The 26346-nt window shown below is 34.4% G+C and overlaps 3 protein-coding genes and 1 pseudogene across 6 annotated transcripts; 2 read left to right on the forward strand and 2 right to left on the reverse strand.

Annotated features, from left to right (window-relative positions):
* The first annotated feature begins 738 nt into the window (after positions 1 to 738).
* Positions 739 to 8905, forward strand: LOC107839183 (beta-amylase 7). Its single transcript, XM_016682570.2, has 11 exons — positions 739 to 1130; positions 1997 to 2592; positions 2802 to 3086; positions 3341 to 3418; positions 3645 to 3848; positions 4047 to 4241; positions 5148 to 5312; positions 5579 to 5839; positions 7401 to 7619; positions 7765 to 7984; positions 8442 to 8905. Exons 2-11 carry the CDS (start codon positions 2161 to 2163, stop codon positions 8468 to 8470), a joined length of 2088 nt encoding a protein of 695 aa, XP_016538056.2. The 5' UTR covers positions 739 to 1130; positions 1997 to 2160; the 3' UTR covers positions 8471 to 8905.
* A 17-nt stretch (positions 8906 to 8922) lies between these two features.
* On the reverse strand, positions 8923 to 13701 carry LOC107839184. The gene is made up of 5 exons (XM_016682571.2): positions 12042 to 13701; positions 11326 to 11384; positions 10481 to 10609; positions 10008 to 10143; positions 8923 to 9554 (listed from the first exon to the last, which is right to left on the reverse strand). Exons 1-5 carry the CDS (start codon positions 12744 to 12746, stop codon positions 9267 to 9269), a joined length of 1317 nt encoding a protein of 438 aa, XP_016538057.1. The 5' UTR covers positions 12747 to 13701; the 3' UTR covers positions 8923 to 9266.
* An 803-nt stretch (positions 13702 to 14504) lies between these two features.
* Positions 14505 to 16734, forward strand: LOC107839182 (60S ribosomal protein L36-2). 4 transcript variants are annotated; one of them, XM_016682567.2, is made up of 4 exons: positions 14550 to 14702; positions 15476 to 15697; positions 16109 to 16308; positions 16444 to 16734. In XM_016682567.2, exons 2-4 carry the CDS (start codon positions 15596 to 15598, stop codon positions 16472 to 16474), a joined length of 333 nt encoding a protein of 110 aa, XP_016538053.1. In that variant the 5' UTR covers positions 14550 to 14702; positions 15476 to 15595; the 3' UTR covers positions 16475 to 16734. The 4 variants fall into 4 exon arrangements, with proteins under 4 accessions (XP_016538052.1, XP_016538053.1, XP_016538054.1 ...); XM_016682568.2 differs by having other exon boundaries at positions 14557 to 14702; positions 15503 to 15697; XM_016682569.2 differs by having other exon boundaries at positions 14558 to 14702; positions 15563 to 15697.
* A 927-nt stretch (positions 16735 to 17661) lies between these two features.
* Positions 17662 to 20690, reverse strand: LOC107839181 (annotated as a pseudogene).
* Positions 20691 to 26346: the final 5656 nt, after the last annotated feature.

The raw sequence follows: 26346 nt of genomic DNA on the forward strand, positions 1-26346 counted from the left end.
CCGACTCATCAATCAAAACTACATCATCCGCAAAAATCATACACCACGGTACCTCCTCTTGAATATTTCGCGTCAATATATCCATCACTAGAGTGAATAAAAATGGACTAAGAGTCGATCCCTGTTGCAACTCTGTCAAGATCGGGAAATGCCCAGAGTCCCCTCCCATCGTCCTTCCTTACCCAAGTCTTTACCCCATGATACATGTCCTTAATTGAATGGATGTACGTCACTGGATCCCTCTCGCCTCCAAGCATCTCTAAAGAACCTCCCTAGGGACCTTGTCATATGTCTTTTCCAAGTCGATAAACACCATGTGCAGATCCCTCTTCCTCTCTCTATACTGTTCAATCAGCCTCCGCACTAGATGAATTGCCTCAGTCATCGAGCGACTATGCATAAATCTAAATTGATTTTCCAAAATAGGCACTATCTTCCTCAACCTTCGTTCCACCAATTAAAAATAAAAAATCAAAATTATCAAGCCGAATTTTCAGTGCGAGAAATAGTTTTCTAATCCTTCATATTTTTGTTAGCTTTTTCTTATTTTTATATTTAAGAGATCAAATAAATTATTTTTTTCTATTTAAGTTATAATAGGGCAAACGATTTCATTTATCTCATGAAAGAGCTTGGGTTACATTTCTAGCATTATGTCCTTCTAATCCTTTTCCTCCTTTTTTTAATTTGTTGAAAATGCATAAGTTGTCAAATATTTCTTAAATTGAATTTAAGTTATAGGCTAACAATATAAGTAAAACTTTTGTGCTCTAAAAATTTATATCAAAAAGTGGATCACATTTCTCATACATAAAAGTTGGCATCACACAAATTTTCCTTTTCTTTTTACCATACTTTTCTCATTTTCGCACGTGTGGATCGCACGCTCCAAAGATAAGGTCCCAAAGCACGCACTTGATCCGTGTCAAGCATACGATTAGACACGTTTGGCGTCCTTCACACGCGTGAGAAACCCTATCTTTCGCATGCTCGCCGGAAAATTTCTCTCGCCGGAAAAATCCTCTCGCCACTCTTCTCCGGCCAATTCGACGGAATAACTGTTATGTGATCGGAAAACCTTCCGGCTTCGGTGCATGTCTTACAACAATTAGATGCGAAACGAGACCTCTGTAAGTCATCTACGTCTTCTTTTTTTTTTTTTATGTGAAAATTTAGCTGGAAATGATCTAAAGGATGTTTTTTTTTGTTGAGAAAAAAAATATATAATTGAATAAATCCCAGTAGAGAAAAAACACACACTAGGTGATTGATACCTTATGTTGGTGGGAGGTCCTTGGATTTAGTCGAGGTGCACAAAAGCTGACCCATATATTATTACAGTTATTAATAAATAAATAAACAAAATAAATAAATAATATATATATAATGAATCTGAATAGAGGCTAAGGGTCTACTCTCCCGGATTACACTGGGTATATTGTTGTTGTTGTTGTTGTAGCCAAGTTCAACTGATTCGGGATTGGGATGTAGCCAGATTGAAATATAAACAAAAATTAATGTCTTTATAATTCAGTGCCAAAAATCATGTTTTATTTGTTAGCTCAGATAGTTAAAGTTGATGAATTGTTGGTGGCTTCTAGATGGGTTTGGGAAGACATTTTCTTTCATTTTGTGCATGGCATTTAAGTTAATACACCAGAAAGAGTGTGTTTTTACTGGATCCATAAGTTGCTTACCGCTTTCCAAATAAATTGTTCAAGATTATCTGCATTTGGTTTTTAGCTAATCTCTATAGTGTAAGTGTTTTTGATATATAATGGTTTATAAAATGTAAACCTGTATGAATATTGACGTGCAATTTGGGAGGATATGATTCATTTGTTATAAGTTGGCTATTGGTGTTAAGATTTTTATAGTTGTTGGTCCTAATGGAATACCTTAATAGTGGCTCCATTCTTCATGTCTTTTGTTTGAAATGCCTTTTGTGGTCTAAACATATTGATGTTTTAGTTTTGAAATTCTTTGTCGAAATCAGGGAGCTGAAGAGCCAAGCTTCAGTAATCATATCAAAAATGTCTTCTGGAATACTGTAGTCCAATTGTTATGCTGAAGCATGACATGGCGTGTAGGCAATGCCATCTATATCTGAAGTTTGAAATGTAGTAAAACTCAAGTTAAATTGGAAAAAGAAGAGCTGGAATGGCATCAGAGATGCAGAGATATGATACAAATGAAGATGACGAAGAGATGGGGATGGATGTGAAAGAAGAAGATGATGAGGATGATGACGACGAAGAGAAGAATGCTGCCATGCATGCAATGGCAGGTTTTGATGGGGTACATGGATCTAGCAGCAGTAGTAGGTTTCAACACCATCAGCAATATCAGGAGCAACCAACCCCTGGGGGATCTCGTAGATGTAGGCCAGTAGAAGAGAAGGAAAGAACAAAGCTTAGGGAGCGACAGCGAAGAGCTATTACTGCAAAGATCTTGGCTGGACTCCGAAGGCATGGGAACTATAACCTTAGAGTTAGGGCTGATATCAATGATGTAATTGCTGCTTTGGCAAGGGAAGCAGGTTGGGTTGTTCTTCCAGATGGAACCACCTTTCCCTCAAGATCACAACCACAGGCAACTCTCCTCCACCATTTTAAGCCAAGCTTTGTCCTTTTTTCCGTTATAACAAAGTTCACATTTAGTCTCACTGTTTTTAAGTGAGGCAAGATGAAAGATCATGTTTTGGAGGATTTTTGTACCGATACTTACACATCAATCTTGTTTTGTTTGTAGTAGATCTTAAGAAAACCCCGTTGTGGTGTTCTTTTTTCAAATATTTACAGGGTACGGGTACTGCTGGTGGGACATCCACCACAATGGTGACTTCATTATCTCCACATATACCTACACAACACACTCCACCAGCTGCATTGAAAAGCATGACGTCTGGGTTTCAGAACACAGCTGATCAGAGTGCCTGTCAGATGAAAAGTGTTTTTGTACCTAGTTCATCCCCTTATGATTCATCATCTACTGCCCGATCACAAACTTCAGCCATTGTGGCAAATGGACAAGTCACACAAAATGACCCATTTCTTGTAGGGTGTGTTGATTCAATTGACAAGCAGGTGAAATGAGTAGCTTCAATCTATTGTAAAACATGTAATTAGTACAAACACATTTTCCCTTTGTCAATTCATTTGTGTGGAATCTATAGATGTGTCAAGGCAAGAAAAATTACTTTTACAATCCCGTATATGTGGGGTGTCATATGTGTGAAGTTGACATTTTTGTTTGAATACCTTTTTGTACCATAGAGTTGCTGTTTCAATGGGCCTGTAAGAACATTTGATAATGCTAATATTTCTGAAATATTTTTTAGGTTATTGACATGCACACAAAGTTACAGGAGCGTGATTTTGCTGGGACACATTACATTCCTGTTTATGTTATGCTGCCCGTGAGGCTTCTGAACTTAGACCTTGTTAATTCTTCCCTGTTTTTCCTGTTTCTCAATCTTCTGTATCTTTTCTCCACTTCCCTTGCAGCTTGATCCTTTTGACATGGAATTTGTGTCTTCAATCTACTCCACTCCTCTTAAAACTTCAGAAGACGAGTGACTGTTGTTTTACAGCTTTCCTCAAGTTGTAGATAACCTGATACTTTTTTGCATGTTATATTGGCAGTTAGGAGTTATTAATATGAAGTCAGAGCTTGTTGATGCGGATGGTCTAGTCAAGCAGTTGAGAATGCTAAAGTCAATTAATGTTGATGGTGTGATGGTGGACTGCTGGTGGGGCATTGTAGAAGCGAACGCTCCACAGGAATATAACTGGAATGGATACAAAAGACTTTTTCAAGTTGTGAGGGAGCATAAACTCAAAATAAAGGTGAGTTCGTATGCACTTTGTTACGACTCCATGTTCTTCAGTTTCATCCAATTTGCTTACGTGAAAAACTAAGGACTTAATTCATTATTCCAAAAAAAAAGAGTAAGGACTTAATTCCTAAAGAAGGGGCCTGTGACCGTCACTATTATTATTGCATCGTTTTGAACTGCAATGTTTTGAGGTTTTAACTGGAATCAGGTTATGATGTCTTTCCATGAATGCGGAGGTAACATTGGTGATGATGTTTGCATTCCACTGCCTCACTGGGTATCCGAAATCGGTCGAAGCAATCCTGACATATATTTTACCGACAGAGCAGGACGACGGAACCCTGAATGTCTCTCATGGGGAATTGACAAAGAACGAGTTTTGAGAGGTCGCACTGCTGTAGAGGTATGACCTGTCAGATTGCACACATTCTTATGATTATGACCTAGTGCTCTAATGATTATATGAATATTTGTGTAATGAATGTCTTCTAGTTATTTTGAGGTTACGAGAACATTTCTTATATATCTTTCTTCTTTTTTGGATCGAGGATAGGGCCTCTATTGACCACAAAAACTTCCAATTTTGCAGACAACCAAATGTGCCAGTGAAGTGAAAATATTCCGAGTTGTGTGTATCTTTTTCATGTTGAAGCTTTACTGACCTCTAGCACTGGTGCAATACTTTTTTTTTGAGATAAGTAATGGCAATTTTGGACAAGAGAGGGTTGCTCAAGTGGTAAGCACCCTCCACCTCAGACCTTGAGTTTGTGGGTTCGAGTCACCAAGGGAGAACAAAGTGGGGGAACTTCTACGAAGGGGTTAAAGAAAAAGTAATGGCAATTTTGTTTATCTAACCAAAAAAAAAAGATGCAGAGTTGTGTATAATTAGTTGTTGTACTGATCCTATACCATTATCAAAAATATTAGTGGTTGTCATGAACAGGATAACTAACATGGTTTTAGTATTTTTGCCTTTTTAACTTCTGTATTTTGGAGATTGTTTATTGTTCTCAGTATATTTGACGCTCAACAGCAATAATTGATTGGGAGTTACTATTGCTACATTGTCAAGGGGTTGCTGAAAATAAAATAAAAATCACAGCAATTGAAATGCTGGTATTTGCTTTAGAGAAGATTTGCTTGCCATCTTGTCACATTAGATTTGCTTTCAAGAGGTTTTACAATTCATAGAACTCCAATTTTCTTCTTTACGTGACTACCTTTGCCATAGATTATATCTTACCCAGATATTCGTAAAAAAGGATATAGGAATATCTTAACCAGATATTTAGCTTTTTGATTAATGCAGGTCTATTTTGATTATATGAGGAGTTTTCGAGTTGGATTTGATGAGTTCTTTGAGGATGGTATCATTTCTATGGTTGAAGTTGGACTAGGCCCGTGTGGGGAGCTAAGATATCCCTCCAATCCTGTAAAACATGGCTGGAGGTATCCCGGAGTTGGTGAATTCCAGGTAACTTCTTTTTAATTCTCTTTGAAGTTGTGATTCGTAATTGACATTTCTTAGATTTGTATGAAATGCAAAAGAATTTGACTATCAAATTATATCTGCTTATGCATCACTGTATTCCTGCCTGAGGTCAGACTTGAAAAGAAAGGGCGTGTCTTAAGTGATTATGCTGTGTTAGGATCTCTGTCAAAAATTAGATCCAAAGGTGTATTTCTATCACATGTTTGTAATCATTTATGGCATCAATATGACTTTCTTGTCTCCCATAGTGTTATGACCAGTATTTGCTGAAAAGCCTGAAAAAGGCAGCTGAAGCAAGAGGACACTCATTCTGGGCACGAGCACCCGATAATGCTGGTTCCTACAATTCACGGCCACAGGAGACTGGATTTTTTTGTGATGGGGGTGATTATGATGGGTATTATGGTAGGTTTTTCCTCAACTGGTACTCTCAAGTTCTGGTTGACCATGCAGATCGTGTGCTTTCTTTAGCCAAGTTAGCTTTTGATGGGACATGCATTGCCGCAAAGGTTAGTCATCTTTTGGGAAATAGTTTTTAATTTATAATGCATTACCAGTTGCTATATTCTTCTCACCACAAAAAATAATGCCAATTATCTAAATAATAATAATTATAATATGGCAACAATGCCTTTTCTTCTGTCTGTAAGTAATTTCCTTTGATTTTCGTTTTTATACTAATTATTTATTATTTTCTTTATCCAAAAAATCCTCCTCACGATGATATAATTAAATAGGGAGTGTTCATGACATGTTTTGAGCTTTCCTATAATTGTCCTTATGCATATCATAGAATGCTGTTTAGTTTGTGTTGATGTTCTTTTGAGTAACAAAAAAGCTCTTTTTCTTAAACAAATTTCAAGAAGCTTGAATCAAGGGACAGATTCAAACCAAATTATAGTGGAACAGTCAGCGGTCAAGTTTCAACTAACAATCACTATTAGAGGCACTTAACAAGTAATAAGCTCTTAACTTTTTGCTTGAAAACTGAAAAGGAGTAACTGGTTTCTGTGCTGTCATGTCCACATTGCTGGCACCTTATTTATTCTCTCCATCTGTCATCTTGTCCAGCCTTGGTAGCCTTTACCTGTTGAAGCAATTTGGTAGTTAGTAGAAATGATTCAGGAGTGGCAATCCACCAAGGCATTGCTAACTAACTTGCTTTATTTATCAAGTGGGGTTTCCATAAAGCTTATCAACTAAGCTATTAAAGAATTCCAAGAGCCGATACCTCCTGGATTTGGAGTATGAAGTTCACGGCTTTACACTGAAGGTTCCGCCTATGATCAGATTGATGAATATAGAAAATATATATAGTTGACTGAGCTAGTTCTAAATGAGACATAGTTGATTAATTCACTGGTCCAAAAGCACCATTAATGACTTCAGGGTTTTCCGTTTGCGCAGGATAGTCTCAGACTGACCAAAACATCTTAGGAGCAAATATTGGTTGCAAATCCAGACTAGGTCCGCACTTGGGTTTCTGAGGCCATAGTGGATAACAAAATGTTTTCTGCACAAAATAACATTAGTCAGTTATGAAAACCTCAAAAACTAGTGTATAGCTTTATGGATATTTTTCCAGATGACAAGCCCAACACCACCTCTCTAAAACGAAAAAGCAATACCATTTTTCTCAAATCCAAACCCAAACACTCAGAAAGTGGTTTTCTTCAAAAACGGTTTAGAGTTTTAATGGTATTCTTGCAGATGACAAGCCAAATATTACTTCTCTATAAAAAAATTAAGTTTCTCAAATTCAAATCCGAACACTCAGAAAAAATCCAAAAAAGAAAGCTGTTGTAAGTATGCCTTTTTTCTTTTCTGCTGGCGGTTCTATTGGCTGACTTTCTGATGCATTTTCGTCTGCTAAGTCTCAGTAATCCCTTTTTGTGAAATGTAATCATTCAGGTTTTCTTGCAAATACTCATTTTAATGAAATTCATACACTTGAATTGGAAAGTAGATTATCCTTGCTTTGTCTTGTACTAGAAGTTCGCTAGAAGCAAAGAGGCTTCATTATATTTGGTATAGTTGATCCAATTTCTACCATATTTTAAATCTAAGCAGCTATCAGGAATTCATTGGTGGTATAAGACAGCTGGCCATGCTGCTGAATTAACAGCTGGGTTCTATAACCCGAGCAATCGAGATGGTTATATTGTGATTGCTGCAATGCTAAAGAAGCATGGAGCTGCATTGAACTTCAAGTGTGCTGAAATGAGCATGTTAGAGCAGGCGGTTGACTTCTCTGAGGCTCTAGTTGATCCTGAGGGATTAGCCTGGCAAGTAAGCTTTGAGCTCTAAAGCTTGAGTTTCATTTCTTCTGAAAGATAAAATGTCTACTAAATAGACAATTTGCCATTACTTGCATGGTCGAACCATTATGCTAACTGCAGATTAAGTTATGCTGCCTTTGAACATCTCATTACAGGTGTTGAATGCTGCTTGGGATGTTTCTCTGCCAGTCTGCAGTGAAAACGCACTTCTGTGTCATGATAGAGGAGGCTACAATTGTTTACTGGAAAAAGCGAAACCCTTCAATGATCCGGATGGGAAGCATATTTTTGCCTTTACCTACCTTAGACTCAGTCCCCTTCTCATGGACGGACAGAACTACATGGAATTTGAACGATTTGTTAAGCGTATGCATGGTAAAGTATTGGAAGTTTTCCGTCTTTCAATCAATTCTTTTGGTAGATTTGTGGTAGACTAGTTTGCGATTAATTTGGGTAGAATTAGTTGAATCAGTACTTGAGGGTTCAAAACATGTCTACAAAACTTAGGTATCAGTATGAATTGGACTTAGGATCAGTGTTATTGTCTATGAGATGAATATTCATCACATCAAGTGTTGTCTTGCAAGATGATAATTGCTAAGTAGTTACCGGGGGAGATGCTAGTTGAAATCATGGCTAATGGACATCATATCATAAGTCAGCTCATTGCCTTCATCATCTAAGGTTCTTCCAGTGAATAAATTGATTATAAAACATGTTTATCTCAGTTAGTGCAAATAAATAGTTTCTTAATGAAGGTTATTGTTCTGCCAGCTATTTATTCACCTATCATCCCCAAGATCATCTTATAGGTTTCTCTTCTGTTTTGCAGGGGAAGCCGTCCTTGACTTCCAATCATAGTTAGGGAGAGCAAGTAATCTTCAAAATGTGCATAAGTTTCCTCTTCCTCTGGGAAAGCAGGATTATATATTCTTTGCAGTATAATGTAAGTATAGTTCAGGAGAGCAGGCAATCTTCAGCTTGTGCGCATGTGGGGTTATATTTCTGTAGTATAGTGTAAGGATACACTTCGAAATATGATGAAGCTGCACTGCTATCCGTGTATCCTCTGGTCAATGTTGTATTGCAACTTGACCTAAGATGTCTGGTTCATGTTGAAGATGATCACATGACGTCTTAAAGGATTTCTATTGTAGAAAGCAAAACTAGTTTTAGTTGCTGAATGGATGGATTACTAGTAATGAGGAAACTGGATCTTTAAACAGTGATGTATTTATCATATAGATTATTTAATCAGCTTGCAAGGTGCTGAAATTCTGTTATGGGCCTTAACAACGTATTTTAAGCATATGTTCAGCTCAACAATCTTTGGATCTGCAAAAGATGTTAAGGCAATTACTACATCAACTACGTAATCGAGACCTGAACTTTGATTCATCTCATATTTACTGTAATTGATGTTTGGGCACCCAAAATTGTCCCTCGGAGGTAACTGATGTGATCTTGGTACATGCTATCCTTCATAGTAATTGATGCAACTAGTGAACTAACAAGGGACGTGTTTGCCAGTTCTCTTCTAAACGCCGACCTACTAATCTATACGTGGGCATTAAATGTATTCCAAGAGACGCTAACGAACAAAGAGTGAATATGATACTGACAAATCTATTGCTGCTTCAACCTAGTTCACCCTTACTCATCTGTGTGAAAAAAGACGCTCTGCTAAATCATCCCAGCTTTCTCTCTTTTTGGAAATTGTGAGAGAGGACTCCCCCGGTTTTCCAAAAGCCTGCCCATCCTCTATGTCGCGGAAAGTTCCATATGCAGAAGGAGAATATGCTTGGGGCACATCTAGTGCTGCTGCCCTTTGCAAAGCAGCCCTGTGTTCTTCCATGTGCTCCTTAGCGAGAGATGCCTGTCGCTCCATTCTCTGCTTAACGGGGATACTCATAGATTCTGTACTATGATGTCTCTCCAACATCAACTGTGCATAAGATTTCATGAATAACAATATGAATGTTAGCTTTAACTAATCATTTTCCAGAAAGTTCTCACAGTTAAACAAACTTGACAAGAATTTGTTTTTCAGATGCTGTAGGCTGTGACACCTCCACAGGCTAATAAAGCTACATTTACACATCAAATTACTATGCATTTACCAAGACATCTACTACAACAACGACGCTGTATCCCGACCATGATTTCTAAACGAAAAAAATCTAAATGCGCAAGGATCCACTCTCTGAAAACTGATATCTCCCATGTATCTGTTCTAACAAAGTCCTCTAACAAATCAAATTCCCTAATGCCATAAAATCTTAAGCATTTTAACTTTACCAACAGCAAGAATTTTGTTTTAGTTTCATATGACATTCAGTACTTCAGTATGAATTCAATAGGCTACGCCCACTAAAGAATGGAGCTGCAGATAACTTACATCAATAGTTCTTTGTGCTTCTGTCAATATCCGAATAATTGCATGATCGGATGTCATGTTGCATGAAAGAACTATGTGCTCAAATCGTCCATCAACAGGTATAGCAGTCCTCACAATGGGTTTAATATTAGCAAAGCTGCAGCAGAGGCAAAGAGAAAAGAAGAAAGTTTATGCATCAGCGCATTCCTGGTATAAAGGTTCAAAGATTCGCATCTATACATCTAAAAATTACTACTCCGAAATGGTAAAAGAGAAGTTTGTTACTAAGATTTCTCTTTTTCTTAGCATTATAGGAAGCTAGTTGGGATTAAGGTTTAGTTATTGCACACCAAGTATAAATTTTGCAGCCAAGCTAGGTCCTTAAATGGTACCAAAATTCTAATAATACTGGTGAAAAGATAGCACATGAAATCCTGCCAAATTTTGACCATTTTATTTCACGAATCTGTATGTGCAAATGGAATTTCGTTTACCTGAAGGGCTTCCTGACAATAATATGATAAAGACGACCTGGAGCATAAAGGCGCCTTGGATCTTTTAGCATCTTCTCCTCCATGGTGAATGTATCCTTCAGGCACATTATGCACATCAAGCATGGTAAACTACAGAAAAACAACACTTGTCAGCCTATGGGTCTGTCATACTATTCTCTTGGTATCATGAACAAATGACCTGATACAATGATGAACCAAATATTCAAGTATCAAAAAAATGAAGATAAAAAAACGTAGTATTACTCATTTCCCCTAACAGTGACACTAATAACTCCATTCATCAAGCTTCCCACTGTAAGTTTACAAGAAATTTTGGGCTCCTTATAGTAAGGGAAGTATATTTGATTTACTAGGAAATGCCATTTGTAAAAGTGTTCAACATCAAATTGGCTAGAAATTCCATTTTGCAGTAAGCAGGCAGAGATTTTGTTTTAGACTGTCATAGTCTGTCATGCTAAAAAGTTTTGCATTTAATCTTTAAATTTTCTCCGTTTTATGAATCACAAAGCGATACCACAAATCAAGAGTTGGGGGTTTGGGCAGCTGTACAATCAGTTGTGGAGTGAATATCACACCCCAATAATTACATGGCATAGACATCAAATTACATATCCGTTTTGGCCTATGGTACAGATATCAATTGTGAGTCTCCAACAATTATTTCAAAAATCACATATTTGATTTGGCATATGGCATGTGAACTAAGCTATTTATTAATTACTCAATCAAGTAACTGCTGTATTTTGACATATTTACTTTAAAATCACATATAACATGGACATCAAGAGTCAAGCTAAAAGGAGAGAAGACCTGCAGTCTTTTACCAGAAAAGTGACTTGAAAGCATTTTCCAGTGCTACAGTGGTCCGAGGTAAGAAATCATCCTGATTGGTCATGGAAAAGATGTGTCAAAATGCGACCATAAATTCTAAACAAACAGGTATATCTTGGACATAGAGCATCCAACAAGAAAAGAAATATACATGAGATATTAGACCATATTGATTATCAGAAACGTATCTTCCTTCATACATTTTTTTGTAAGTGTAGCTCTACATCCAACCAATAGATTTTGCTTCCAAATAACAGTTCAATTCCTTCAAACTAACAACATTTGATTCACTAATTGCAGGGAGTAATTGTCTGTCTCAAAACTATAAGTCACTTCATCCCACAACAGCAAGGATAAGACACACTACTTACTAAAATATAAGCACCATCCAAATGCTTCTCATGTTACATATGTCTGAAGAGAAACAGCGTCGTAAACTACCTCATAGTGACAGATACATTAACACTATGCAATAAGATCAAGCTATTTAACATTGTACTTCAAATGTGAAGCATTAATTCCAAAAGACAAGCTATGTGCCACTTAGGATAAATTTAAGTAAAGAAAAAAGATTACATGGTCTCGTATCAAAAAAAGGAAAACATCGCCGAACTCGCTTATCTGGTTGACCTTTACATTAAGTCCAATAGAACTAGTAAAAGTAAAGAAGATAAGTGTATCAGACAACAAAGAGAACCTACATGCTTACCTGAAGTACAATAGAGTTTATGATGTCCGCATATCTCACAGCCAAATTCAGTGAGACACACCTTGCAGGAGCAATTGCAAAACACCTGATCCTTTTTCTGTCTAAGAGCCCCAACTTTTCTCTGTTCTTCACAGTCAACATCGTCAATAGCGTTACCACCCCTGCTCCTAAAGAATGCCCAGCAAATGTCAAGGTATAATCGGGATACCTCTCCACTAATTCCTTTAAAACTTGTGATTCAGCTTCCCAAACCCATTCAGCTGCCTTTAACAAACCATTATGAACATACCCCCCATCAAATTCTGCTTGCCCGAGTTTATCGTCGAGTAAGACCAAAAAATCACTCTCCTTAGCCAAATTAAGACCCCTAATTGCTACAACTATATCAGCATTCTGATGATCAACATAGATTAAATAAGGAGATACTTTCCCCTGGGTATCTTCATGACTTCTTTTTACAATCACCCAATCTGGATCAATGCCATATCCTCCAGGTGGTGTCCATATGGGGTTTCTAATATTAACCTCATATACTGCTATAATATATCTACAAAACCTTGGCACTGGCTCAAATTCACTAGCAGTTGCAAGTCCCCAATTTTCACTTTCACGGCCAGCAGTATAAAGGAACTTCTTCCACACCCAACGTACACAAGCTAAACAATATACACATTCAACAACTGGAACACAACAGGCAACTGACATTGGTCCCTACCAAACACTCATCTTCTAACAATTCAACAACGACCAACTATTTTTCAAGAAAATGAATGACAACACTGTTCAGCAAATCGGTCATTTCTTGTAGAGCACATATTGGATTTTACAAGGTTTTGTAAACCAGTTGAGCTAACTCAATAATCAAGATTATGAGTCTCTTTTGTATAACCATGCTGTCCTGACCATCTTTCGCGCACCTAGACTAAATCCACCGGCCAACTCCCACCAGCAACAACTACAAATATATCAGGTAATTCTATCCACCAAGGCTACAACAGATGGGAGAATCACAATTATGAATCTTTATTCACTCAATAATCAAGATTGGAACTTTATTCATAAAACAATAGTAAAAAGACCTTAAATTACCGGTACAACAACTGGGCAAACACTAACTGTAATCATCATCAATACAAACTTCAAGAAAAATACTAGAAGAAAGGGAGAAAAAGGGGCTAACTTTAAAACATAAAAAGAGAGAAATCACTCTGAAGGGGAAAATGGGATAAAAAGCAGCAGCACACCTGCAACTAAGAGTCAAAAACACCAATCTTTGTGGGGTCCTTTTACAAATTGAGTGAAAGAATATTTTGGGATTATGCCAAGATCCTTTCTCTAATTGTACAGGTTTTATGTTTAATTACTTACAACTAATACTAATAGTAGTACTTTTTTTATGGTTTACAAGTAATGATGATGGCCTGTGTTTTGTTATGATTTGTGTGTGTGGAGAAAACAGTTTCAATAATTTTGGTATATATTCTGTGAGGTTGGTAGAAGTTTCTTGTCAAGGGTGATAAGGAAAAAAAAAAAAAGAACAAAAAGGAAAAAGAAAGAAAGGTGGTTTCTTATGAATTATTGACATTTGCTAACTTTTGTCATACTTGTAGTTTTGTATCCCAGCTAATGTGTCTATTCTAATTAGTGTTCATATAGATAAAAATGGAAGTTGTTTTCTTGGGTTCTTTTCTTTTTATGCTCACTCCATCTTTCTTGTTTGGTGGATCTGATCTATAGTTATGGGACACGACATATCAAAAGGGTCAAAGAAGGAATGCCATTTTAGTTGTTATAGTTTTATTTTAAGAATCAAATAATATAAGTTTTTATTAATGCTTTAAAATTTAGTTTTTATTCATATTGATATGAGAAAATTTTGGACAAATCTTCTATTCTATGAATGCTTAAATACTTTTCGTATCATTCTTGAATATTTAAATTTTAATTTTAAAATATTAAATTATTATAACATAATTTAACTTTAAAAATAGTTGAATTAATTTTCAAAAAGCGAAACATGACAATTAAAAAAAATAGGAGGAGCAATATTGTCCTCCCTTCTGTCTATTTTGCTTGTCATTATTATGGCTTGTTTAATAGGCGTATAAAAATAATGCAAGACATGATGAATTAATAATGTTTGTATTAATTATGCTAATATTAGTTTTGAGATTTTTTAATGTAATGTTTTGCTTTGATGTGCCAAAATAATATGTATTGCATGATTTTTTTGAAAAAAATAATATTATTTACAAAAGTAACCTCCACAAATATGGTGGTACAGAGATGTTGAAAAGGTTTTTGAGGGGATAATTGTGTATTTTACTAATATCATAGATTTTCATGCATTAGTTAAGCGTAAAAAATATTTACTGAAGTTTAAGTGGGTGTATTTGCCACATTTACAAATTTTGAAGGTGCTAACTCTATAATTAGAAACTACGTGGGCTTTATCATCAAAACATTAAACATCATCATACTTACCTAATTACTAAAACTACCCTTCTTCCCGTCAATATACAGAATATAAATGCCGTAATTGTAATCAGAAAAACCCTAGCTAAATATCTAAGATTCTCTTTAATTTATTCACTCACAAATCTTGTGCCAGGTACTTGGTGTAAATTCTTGGAGTTACAAAGTTTTATTGGAGCTGATTAGGTTAGTGTGCTATTTATACGCTTAATCAGTAATATGAGCTTCGTTTTCTACATTAGAATAGACATCTAGTAATATATATTAGTAGTGTCGGAGTCAAGGGGATTCCTCCGCCCCTGGATATTAGTATATTACATATATGTGTGCGCGCAGTTCTGTTATGTTATTTGTTGTTTATAGAAAGTTAATTTAGGGAGTATTAAGCTATTTTACATAAAGGGTAGTTGGATATATAGTTTTGGTGATTTTATTGGGAATGAAATTACTTAGCTTATTTTTGTTGAGCTATATGGATTGTTTTGATGAATACATATATACTTTCCCTTTTTAATCTAGTTCACACAAAAGGGTAGTTGGATCTCTATTTTTGTGATTACATCACTTGGTTATGTTTTCTTAAACAACATTGCCGCAAGAAATAAGTTAGACATGAACTTGGTATTTGGCATGGTATCTAAATTTTTTTGTATTGGTATCTGAGGTTGTTTTAGATTATTTTGAGAATATAAACTAATATAAACTTTAGTGTGCCCAAATGGTTTAGATTAGTTTTAGAATATAAGCTATTTTCTTGAATGTCTTCCAAGTGTAGGAAGTGTCAAAGCCAACTTGGTTAGTGGATTTTGCCGGTTTCGAAAAAAAGAGCGTTTGAACGCATTTTTTTCACATAAAAGTACCTGCTACTGTGTACAGTGTGACAGGTTCTTTTGATTTAGACACATAAAATTTTTAAATCCATAGATTCTGCTAATTAAGTATGGTTATTGATGCACAAGGAGTGTTGAAGTAGTTTGTATGATCAGAACCAGACATTTGACATTTATGCCTATCATGGTTGAATAATTGCTGCTTACAATCACTAGTCTGGTTCTTACGTGCCTTGGTTATTTGTCGGGATGACTCCAAAGCAGCCAAACACAGGCCTTTCTGTGGGTCTTAACAAAGGACACATTGTTACTAAGAAAGCATTGGCTCCACGCCCTTCTGAAAGGAAAGGGGTAAGTTGTTTTTCTTGGTTTCTTATCTTTCGAATTGTAAAACATTCAATGATTCAGCTTACAAGAGCGTGACCTAATGTTGACAAGAGATTAGGGCGACTAACATTTATTCCATATCAATTTTCTGTTTGTAAACAATAAATTTATAATGTGATTGGCCAGGTTGAATCAGCATAATTGTAAGTAAGACTTTCCACAAGATTGTCCTTAAATAGGAGATTGATGTCTTTGACAAAATGCAACACTCTTGGCCCAGTTTACCACCTCTCCATACTTGATCTCTTCGGGTTTTAATGCTTAGGATGCTAGGCATTCTGGAATGTAAACTCAAAAGGATTAAGTTACTCTGCAATGTCTAAGTCCAATAGGAGACACTTCTGATAGGTTTGCTTCTCTTTGGCTCTTGTGTAGAAAACCAGTAAGAGAATACATTTTGTTAGAAGCCTTGTCAGAGAAGTAGCTGGTTTTGCACCTTATGAGAAGAGAATTACTGAGCTTCTTAAAGTTGGAAAGGACAAACGTGCTCTTAAGGCAGCCAAGAGGAAGCGTGGCACTCACAAGAGAGCAAAGAAGAAGCGTGAAGAAATGTCCACTGTTCTCCGTAAAACAAGGTAATTGACAGCATTTTCAATGTGAATATTGTACCTTTTTGCCTATTGACGTTCCATTTCTGTTTCCCCTGCCCCTACGTTGTCGTACCCGTTGTGTGTTTGACTAGGTGCTTATCTTTGTCCTTTGTGATTCAGGGCTGCTGGAGGTGGTGAAAAGAAGAAATGAGTTGCATGCTAACACCTCTTTATGAAATTTTAGGTTCAGAAACTGCTTAGCCAAGATATACTATTTTCTGAAATTCAAATATTAGGGTTTTCATCATTTTTATTGTTGAAATGCAACTCTCAGATTTTTGTAATTTCTGTTTCAGAATGAGAATTGTTCGAAATTTTTAATGTTTAGATTTGCAACTCTATTATATGTGAATTGAAGCTGTACTCAAGTATAGTTACATATTACCAAAAAGGAGCAACTGTATTTGATCACCTCACTGATTAGGTAGTCTAGCCTATAGATTTGCTAACTGTGGCTGGTCGAGGCAATGACCAAGTACATCTTCCTATTGTCAAAGAAGTGGCAAATCTGTGATTTTCAGGCAATCCTGAATCTGATTCAGTGAAAGTGCAAAGTTGTCTTGAGTGGAACTTGGTGTCTTTCTGTGTTTGCTCTATTTTTGCAATGTTGAACCAAGCAGTTTTCCTTTTTCTGAACAGCTTCAAGTTGAAAGTTGTGGGATGTTGTTTGAAATGTTTGAGATCTTTTTAACCATGGTTGTGTAGTGGGTTAAGGCGTGACCCCTGACCTGTGTATCAAAATCCAAGAAGTGAATACACAGAGAAGTGGGACATAGTGGTTGGGCTTTATTTGTGAAGTCTCTATTTCTCGGTAATCAAAGCCCAAAGATCTAGGAATTAGCCCATGCTTGACTAGCCAAGTAGACAAATGGCCCTGCATCTTTCTTCTCTCTCCCGCATTTTTATTTGGATAAGTATTTCACTTTTACAATATCCATATGAATTATGTCTCCTCTCTCTATAAATATAAAGGATTTGTTCCATTATTCCTCACTAATAATAGTGGAATCAATGGCGCATAGTAAAAAGAGCGAAGACTATTAATAAACCAATTCAATAAATTTGCTCATTTTTTTAGGAAGACACTTGATATAACAAGCAAATTGACTGACCCACGTGGCATGTGAGGCACACCATAAGTTTTTTCGTAGTATTATTGCATATTTGCCTGTTGATCCGACATATTCTGCTTTCACCTTCACGTACTCTGTTCAGTAGCTTTTGGTTTGCACTTTCTAGTATTCAGTTTCTTTCCTCACCATTATTTTTCCCCCTAAAATCTTCTATCGAATTCCAAAAATCAATGACTTCAGTTCATAGTTATGTCGTAAACCAACAAGCTAGAATGATTTTCATTGTCAATCATTGATAACAATTCACTACTGCGTAGGAAATATGTTTAGGTCAATAGTTGCAGAGTTAAATTTTAATAAATACTCAATACTTCTAATTGAAAGGGTGTCCACCATGCATCTTCCGTACAAATCGCTCAAACTCCATGAAATTGTGTTTCTCCAGTAGAGTTGGGCCCAACCTGAGGTAGTTACAAACAGATAATCGGCATCTACAAGATGGATCACCCAAAGGCTTAGCATTCTCCAAAATCCTGTTGTAGCCTTCTCTATGGTAAATCGGACGTGCGTTCTCACCCGCAGCTGGTATGTCGGCGTCCCATGCAGCAATTAGCACCTGCAATTTTGTGTCCCCTTAATCAAAGTCCGAGTATATCCAGTGAAGCAGAGATAACATACGAATATTACACTGCATGCAGATGGTTTCCATCCAAACGATGTCCATTCATAGAGAGAAGTGCAAAACCATAATATTCGATAAATGGATCATTGAACTTTGAGTATTCCATTTACATGAGACGACAATGCATATTTGCAACCTCGAGCACACACTTTGAACTAACAAATGTTACCTCAAAAACTAGTTTGTTAGGGTCAGCTGATGCTTGTAGAAACTCCTTTTCCCCAACTGGTATCTTAGGGTCAGCTAGTGCTTTTAGAAACTCCCTTTCCTCATCTCGTGTGCGTACTTCAAGACATGCGAAATTCAGAGTAGATTCAAGTCTTTTCAACATTGATGCAACTTGAGAATAACAACGGTAGTAAAAGCCAGCTGTAAGTTCAGCTGCATGGCTATTAGTATTGCGCCACCAATGGATTCCTGGTAGCTGCTCACCAATCAGAATGTATCAGAAACCGAAATCAATAAATAACATTTAAAGGAATATCATTTACATTTTACCACCTTTGCTGCAATAGGAATGCCTCTAAATGCCAAATGTGCCAAGCCAAGTACTTGATCGGCGTGATCGATTAAAACTTGAAAATACCAACGCGAGAAGAAACTCCCGTAAAAGCTAGTATATTCGCCATCATCATGAAAAAACTCAGTATTTTGTGGTATCGAATTAATAGAACCTGTATTTTCGGATCCTTTACCAAAGGATGAGGCTCCCCATGTCTCTGCTGCCTTTTGCAAGCTCTTAAACAAGTACTTATCATAGCACTGTTAAGGATGTAAGTATACATGATTAATAATATATTACAACTATATATCAAAGACCATAGGTAATTATAAAATACGTGGGAAAAAGGTCCCAAAAATATATAGCTCAATTTAATCTTGGGGTGTGATCGACTACAAGAATTCACATTGTTGATCACCATTGGAGAGGTTAAACTTACCTGAAACTCACCAATACCGGGATATTTCCACCCAAATTTTGCAGAATGAGAAGGGTATCGTAATTCTCCACGTGGACCAAGTCCAATTTCAATCTGAGAGATACTTCCATTTTCAAAGAACTCATTGAACACCATCCGAAAGCTTCTCATCAAGTCAAAGTAAACCTATAAGAGCAAATTAGTCATTGGAATGATACACCATAAAACTTCATTTGTTTCTCCCATATGAAAATTCTTCAAGAAAGTGATAGTGTTACAGCTTTAGCATGATTATTGGATGAGTATTTGAATAGCCAATAAAAACAAACGATAGCAATTTATTGACATAATTTAGCACTATTTTAGTAAGTGTTCTACTAGCTGCTAACATAATTAAGAGCAACGGTATTTACCTTAAGCTACTTTATTTTCCTACACTTTGATATAAAAAGGCATTAACTAAGAAGAAAAAATATTTTAAAAAAATTACCTCATGAGCAGTTCGTCCTCTTTAAACACGCTCCCTGTCGATTCCCCATGTGAGACATTCATGGTTTCTTCTTTGTTCTTTATCGGTGAAAAATATGTCAGGATTGTTATAACCAATTTCCATGACCCATTGTGGGAGGGGAATATAAACATCATCACCAGAGTTTCCTTGCATTCATGGAAGGACATTACCACCTGGAAATCTTTAAGGTTCAGTTGCTTCAATAGAATATTTTAGAAAGGAAGAGTCAAAGAAGACAAAAAATCAAGTTGAAGAAGATACAATTTCATACAGCAGGCAGCTAAAGAATTAACCCGTATTTTTAATTTAAGATCTCGAATAATTTTGAAAAGCCTCTTATAACCAGTCCAGTTATAGCTCTGTGGAGTCTGCGCCTCCACTATGCCCCACCAGCACTCTATGGTGACGCCGTCAATATTAGTTGACTTCAAGGTGTTTGGTTGATTGAGCAGACCATCAACATCAACAATTTCACAGTCGCTGTTAATGATACCCAGCTGTCGTCATATTATTTTGAAGATAATTAGATCACAACAACACACACACACACAATAACTAACAATGATGAGTGAGTGATATTGAAATTGTAACAAAAAGTAAAATTCAAACTTACAGGTAGCGTAACATATATGGGAATATAAGGGGTACCGGTGAAATCTCGCTCTTGAGGAATGTCAGCAACCTGTGATCAATAGAGATTATGATGAATAACATGTCAGTTGGTACAGTTAATTAAACATACAATATAACATAAGGAGTGAGTATAATTGTTTACCTCTCTGGAATTATTAATTGAAGAGTCATGATCATGTCTATTTGATTTAGTCATACCCATAGCCATCGCCGGAATACAAGTTCTTCGAGGGTGTGAATTCACCATAATACCCTTCGCCGCTGGTATCCCGATTTACCTATAATTGGCAGTGAGAGAAGCTGAAATACGAATGGAAGAAAACGCCGCTGCCATTTCTCTTAAGGGGTTTAAGTGATGAGAGATACAAAACTGACAGATCCCCCAACAGGTGCACTGGTTGGTTCCTCTATTTGAAACAATGTTTTCATGTTTAAACTGTTAATTCTACTTATATTATACATTCAACTATGAAACTAAATATTTTCAAAACTTGTATATTTTCTGAAAAAAACATACTGCCCATATTTTCTAGGAAACATGCGTGTTTTTTTTTTTTTTTTTGGTATCCTAATTGCAAGTCACATAATTCGTCTCTTTTCTTCTGTCTAGCCTTTTCAAAAATACTAATTTAGGTGTACGCGTCTTATACATATACCTTACTTTAATCAGTTCAAACATTACACTAAATAGAATATTTATAATAATTAAATTTAATATATTTTGAGTATGTAAAAATGGAGAATTTATTTATTAAACCTAACCTTTACCAAAGATATTTTTAAAAGTCGATCGACATTCATCTACCACCTGTAAGCAATAACAAAATAATATGATAATAGAGATATCAAAATAATACAACTAAACTTATCCTTTACATAAAAAAATTCTTCAAAGCCGACCAATATTTATCTATCACTTGTAAACTGCAATAAAATAATACGATAACAGTGATATCAAAATAATACAATTAAACTAAAATTTTACACACAAAAAATTTTCAAAGCCGATCAAGATTCATCTACGAACTGTAAACTACCACAAAATAACAAACTAATAGAGATATTATGATAATAATAAACCTAATCTTTACCTAATTTTTTTTTTCAAAGCCGACCGACATTCATCTGGTATCTGTAAATTAAAATAAAATAATAAGATAATAAAGATATCAAAACAATACAATTAAACCTAACCTTTACACAAGAAATTCTTCAAAACCAACCAACATTCATTTGGTATCTGTGAATTAAAATAAAATAATGAGATAATAAAGATATCAAAATAATACAACCAAACCTAATCTTTACACAAGAAATTCTTCAAAGCCAACCAACATTCATTTACGACCTGTAAACTATAAAAACAGAATATTATAGTGATCATAAAGCTTCGATTTTGATCCAACTAATTCTTGACTGAGCAAAAATTTTGACCCTAAAGAATGATTTTGAACGAAAAGAATGAAATATATATATACATATAGACACACACACACATATTGAATTCTATTATATTGACAAAAACGGTGAAGAAGTTGAGAGTTAGAAAATCAAGCATCCACCAATCTAGACATGCAATCAAATCAAGTTAGATGACCATCAATCATATTTTCTCAATAAGCAAACCGATTTGTTCTCTAGTTTAACGTACATCTCAATATTTATAAAAGTATTTCTTTAATAGAGTCCAATTTTAGGAGTATTTTTCTAGTTGAACAGTAGAAAAGAAAATATTAATTAATTCTCCTACCATATATTTTAAGAGTCCCTTATATTTTAGGAAGTCTGGTTAATATAATAAAAATAACTAAATAATAAATTTAAAAAATAGTGAAAAAACAGTTTTGTCTAAAGGAGAGTCTTTTAATGAAGGACAAAAAGTTCAAATCACTTGTGTAAGGGTCTTCACACTTTTAATATATTATAGATATAATTAATCTATTATAAATATAGTATTAAGTTCAAAAGTTATATTTTATAGTTATCAAATATAATGAGATAGTAATTTGAGATATACCAAACAATTAATTAAATTATTGCAAATATAATTCATTAAAATTAAGTTAAATGATCCCTAGTTGATTGGATCAATTTAGTAATAAATAGGGTGATATTACTCAAATTTAAGTTCAAAAGAATTTATAGTTATCAAATATGTAACTAACTAAAGTTGAGTTAAATGACCACTAATTGAATGATTAGTTATATTTAATGATGAAGAGGATGTTGTTAGTCGAATTTAAAAATAAAAATTAGATCAGATTGCGATCTTGATTAAATTTGTTACAGCAAGTAAGTTACATAACAGTTGTTGGAATATTATGCTATAGTAAGTACATTAGTTGCTGAAAATTTAATAGCAACTGATTAATTATGCTACAACAAGTATGTTAGTTGTTGAACATTTTATAGTAATTGCATAGTTATCAAATACAATGAGATAGTAATTTGAGATATACTAAAGGATCAATTAAACTATTACAAAGGTAATCAACTAAAATTGAGCGAAACAATCATTAATTGATTGGATCAATGATATTTAATAATAAATAGGATGGTGTTAGTCAAATTTAAGAATTAGAGATAGATTTGACTGTGGCCTTATATAATGAGATAGTAAATTGAGATATACTAGACGAACAATTAAACTATTGCAAATGTAGTAAAGTAAATTAAGTTATATGATCAGTAATTGATTGAATCAATTTATTTAATGATAATAGGGCGAAGTTAGTCTAATTTAAGAATAAAATCTAAATTTGATTATGATTTTAATTGAATTTGCTACCGTAAGTTGTTAATTGCTAGAATTTCATAGTAATTGTTGAAATATACTACATCAAGTACGTTAGTTGCTGAAAATTTCATAGAAGTTGTTGAATTATACTACAATAAGTATATTAGTTGTGGAACTTTTCATAGCAATCATTGTATTAAAACAACTAAAATTGAGTTAAATAATCATTAATTGATTGGATCAAACATATTTAATTATAAATAGGGTGATATAAGTCTAATTTAAATTTAAAAATTAGATTTTGTAGTTATCAACTACAATGAGCTAGTAATTTGAGATATACTAGACGATCAATTAAACTATTATAGATGTAGCCCACTAAAATTAAATTAAATGACATTTATTGATTGAATCAATCATATTTAAAGATAAATACAGTGATATCAGTATAATTTAAGTTCAGAAGTTAGATTTTACATTATCAAATACAATAGGATAGTTAGATTTTACATTATCAAATACAATAGGATAGTAATTTGAAATATACTACGCAATCAACTAGACTATTGTAAATCTAATCAATAAAAATTGAGTTAAATAATCATTAATTGATAGGATCAATCATATTTAATGATAAATAGAGTGATATTAATCTAATTTAAGAATAAAAAATAAATTTAATTGCAATCTTATAATTTGTAACTTGTTATATATGATACTTGTACTATTACTAAATCTGTATTACCTGAATAATCTATAACTTATTAAATATTTGATTCATCGTTTATAACCCGTATTACCTACAATTTCACACTAGTGACAAAGTAACATAGCCACTCATCAGAAGCCAACATGCTAATCGATGAACTCCTCGATAAGTCTTCTAAATTCAGAAACATTTCTTTCCAAACAAGAAAATTTGAATACACGCTAGAAAGAATACTAAAGATGACACATTTTACTATTACCCACCAAGAATTTGGCTAGATACTAATGGATATCCTATTAATTTATGATGAAATTAAGATCAAGAATGTATTTCTAGCATGGCAAGTATAAGAACGGTCCAATTAATAGAGCTCCTAGGAAAGAATATAGCTCGAGTAGATATCATAGATATTAGTTGCTAGTCTTCTAAGGATTTGTGGACTTGAAAGAATGAGTGTATTGTACTAACCATGAATGAACATAATCATATCGGAGAATTATGCATGGTCCCCATTTACCTTGGTTCGTTGATTTTTATGGCAGATCACTGGATTTCAAGTAATTTGAGTGAGTCTAGATACGTATGGCTTCCTTTAACTAGAGGAAGTAAGCGGGCAGTCAATGAACCAAGAGTACAGAAGAATGCTTATAATTTTTTCATATATAGAGCAAGTTACTAGCTTTCTACGAAGTATTAGCACTAACTAGAATTACAAGATATCTATTTGAACAACTTGTAACCTTGTTGGAACTTGCATTACACACAACTTTTTGCCATATACATCAAGATACATAATTTTATTTCTTATGCCCTGTTAAACAACCAAAAGCTATTTGAAAAGTGTTTTTCTTTGACCATAATCGTAAGTGGGTCCACCTCCGCTCTAATAATTTTTGCTCAAGTAACTATTAATATATCTTTTGATGGATGACAAGTGGGCTGATAAATATGAAAGATTGAGATTGTTTTCGATCCAACTTATCTGTTAATTTTAAATAGATGTAATAATATTATTCTTCCAAAATGATGTAAGAAAATACCAAAGGTTTTAATAATATTATTCTTCCATAAAACCTTTGGTATTTTCTTACATCATTTTGGCTAAATCTCACCCCACTTTTCACTTTTCTGGCAATGCCTTGATTTTCTTCCTTTGTATTTTTAATTCATTAATTAATGATCCATCACTTAACCATTTTCATCATGTTAGTAAATACATTTTTATTTCTTTTTTAATTACTTTTAGAACTATATATAAAATTTGATCAACATTTTAAAATGTATATATCACTCTCTAGTTTGTGCACACAGTAAAGGACTTATTATGTCCAATAGTCATGAACCGCAGGAAATACTAGCTTCGTTTATATACCACACTAGCGTGGTACTCGACTCTCCAAAATATCAATATGTAAATAATTTGTACCAATGCGGTTCTCGAACCTCCAAAATATTAATAATATAAGTGACCATATCTGTATCGACATGGTACCCGATCCTCCATTACCATATTATGTATTTCATCAAACATATTGATTCTTAGGATACATCACGCCATAAATTTGCAATGCACACATGCAATCATAACATTCCATAATTCATTCATACGTATATTATAAACCAACTATCATCAAGTTGCATGCATGTCGAAGACTAATCAACGAACATCTAAGTTAGGGCCACATATATACAACCAAATTGAGTTAAAATCCAACTATAACTTACTCAACCTTCATTCACTTGGCAATGTCAGCTCTATTCAGATTAAGCCCGAAATTTATGTTCAACGACTTTCAACCCTTACATTCGATATTTCATTTTTGTATCGTACAAATATCAGATCATTAACCAATTGCTCAATCGTCCGATCCTATTTGGTCTCTACCGTTCTAGGTACTCTAGTTAGATCGTCTATACATGTTTTTATCTTTCTTACATATAGTTAGATCGTAGCTTTGCAGCCATATACACATATAATTAAGTCAAGCACAACATAACATACACTATCACTCTTAGGTTCACTCCTTAGATGAGATGATTACACACAGTTAAGTTATTATATCTATGAAAGGATACTTGCTACAAAGGGATGGTGATAAATGAAGTGCGACTATAGTGCATGCTACAGAGGAGAGGGTGTGTACCCCCCTCCATTTTCTTGCTTGTTGTACCTCCTGGGTTTTTAATCTAATTTATTCATTTTCAAAAAGCAATTGCTCTATTTGTCCATTTCATTTCAATACCTCGTTTTATTTATGACTCTTCAATTTACAATTTAAATAATTATAATATTATGTTGAAAGGGAAACTCCATTTTATTTCTTATTTGATATTCAACTCACTTCTTTAAAGCTTATATTTCAATTATTATAGATTCGAAAAAAATAATTTAATTACAACAATTAAGAAGAAGGATTAAAACAGTGGATGTGTATTTTGTCCAACAATATATGTAATTTAATTTTAACTTTAATCCCTTTCTCCATTTCGTGCACTTTAATATCAAAATAAATATAAACACCAATAGATAGTAATTACGCTTTAAAAAGAGGCAATATAATGGTGAAATAACAGTTACTATTAGTTAAATATGAATTAGATGCGAATCTCTAAGTGATGATCGCGTAATAGTTAAATATTTGGATAATAGCATTTTGGTCCCTACATTATAGTTATATTTTTTATATTAGTCTTTGTGATATTCGACCAATTATATTTATTCAATTAATTGAAAATGTGTGTTTTTAGTCTTTTTATA

This window comes from Capsicum annuum, chromosome 8 (genome assembly GCF_002878395.1).
Source record: "Capsicum annuum cultivar UCD-10X-F1 chromosome 8, UCD10Xv1.1, whole genome shotgun sequence".
Taxonomy (NCBI): Eukaryota; Viridiplantae; Streptophyta; class Magnoliopsida; order Solanales; family Solanaceae; genus Capsicum; species Capsicum annuum.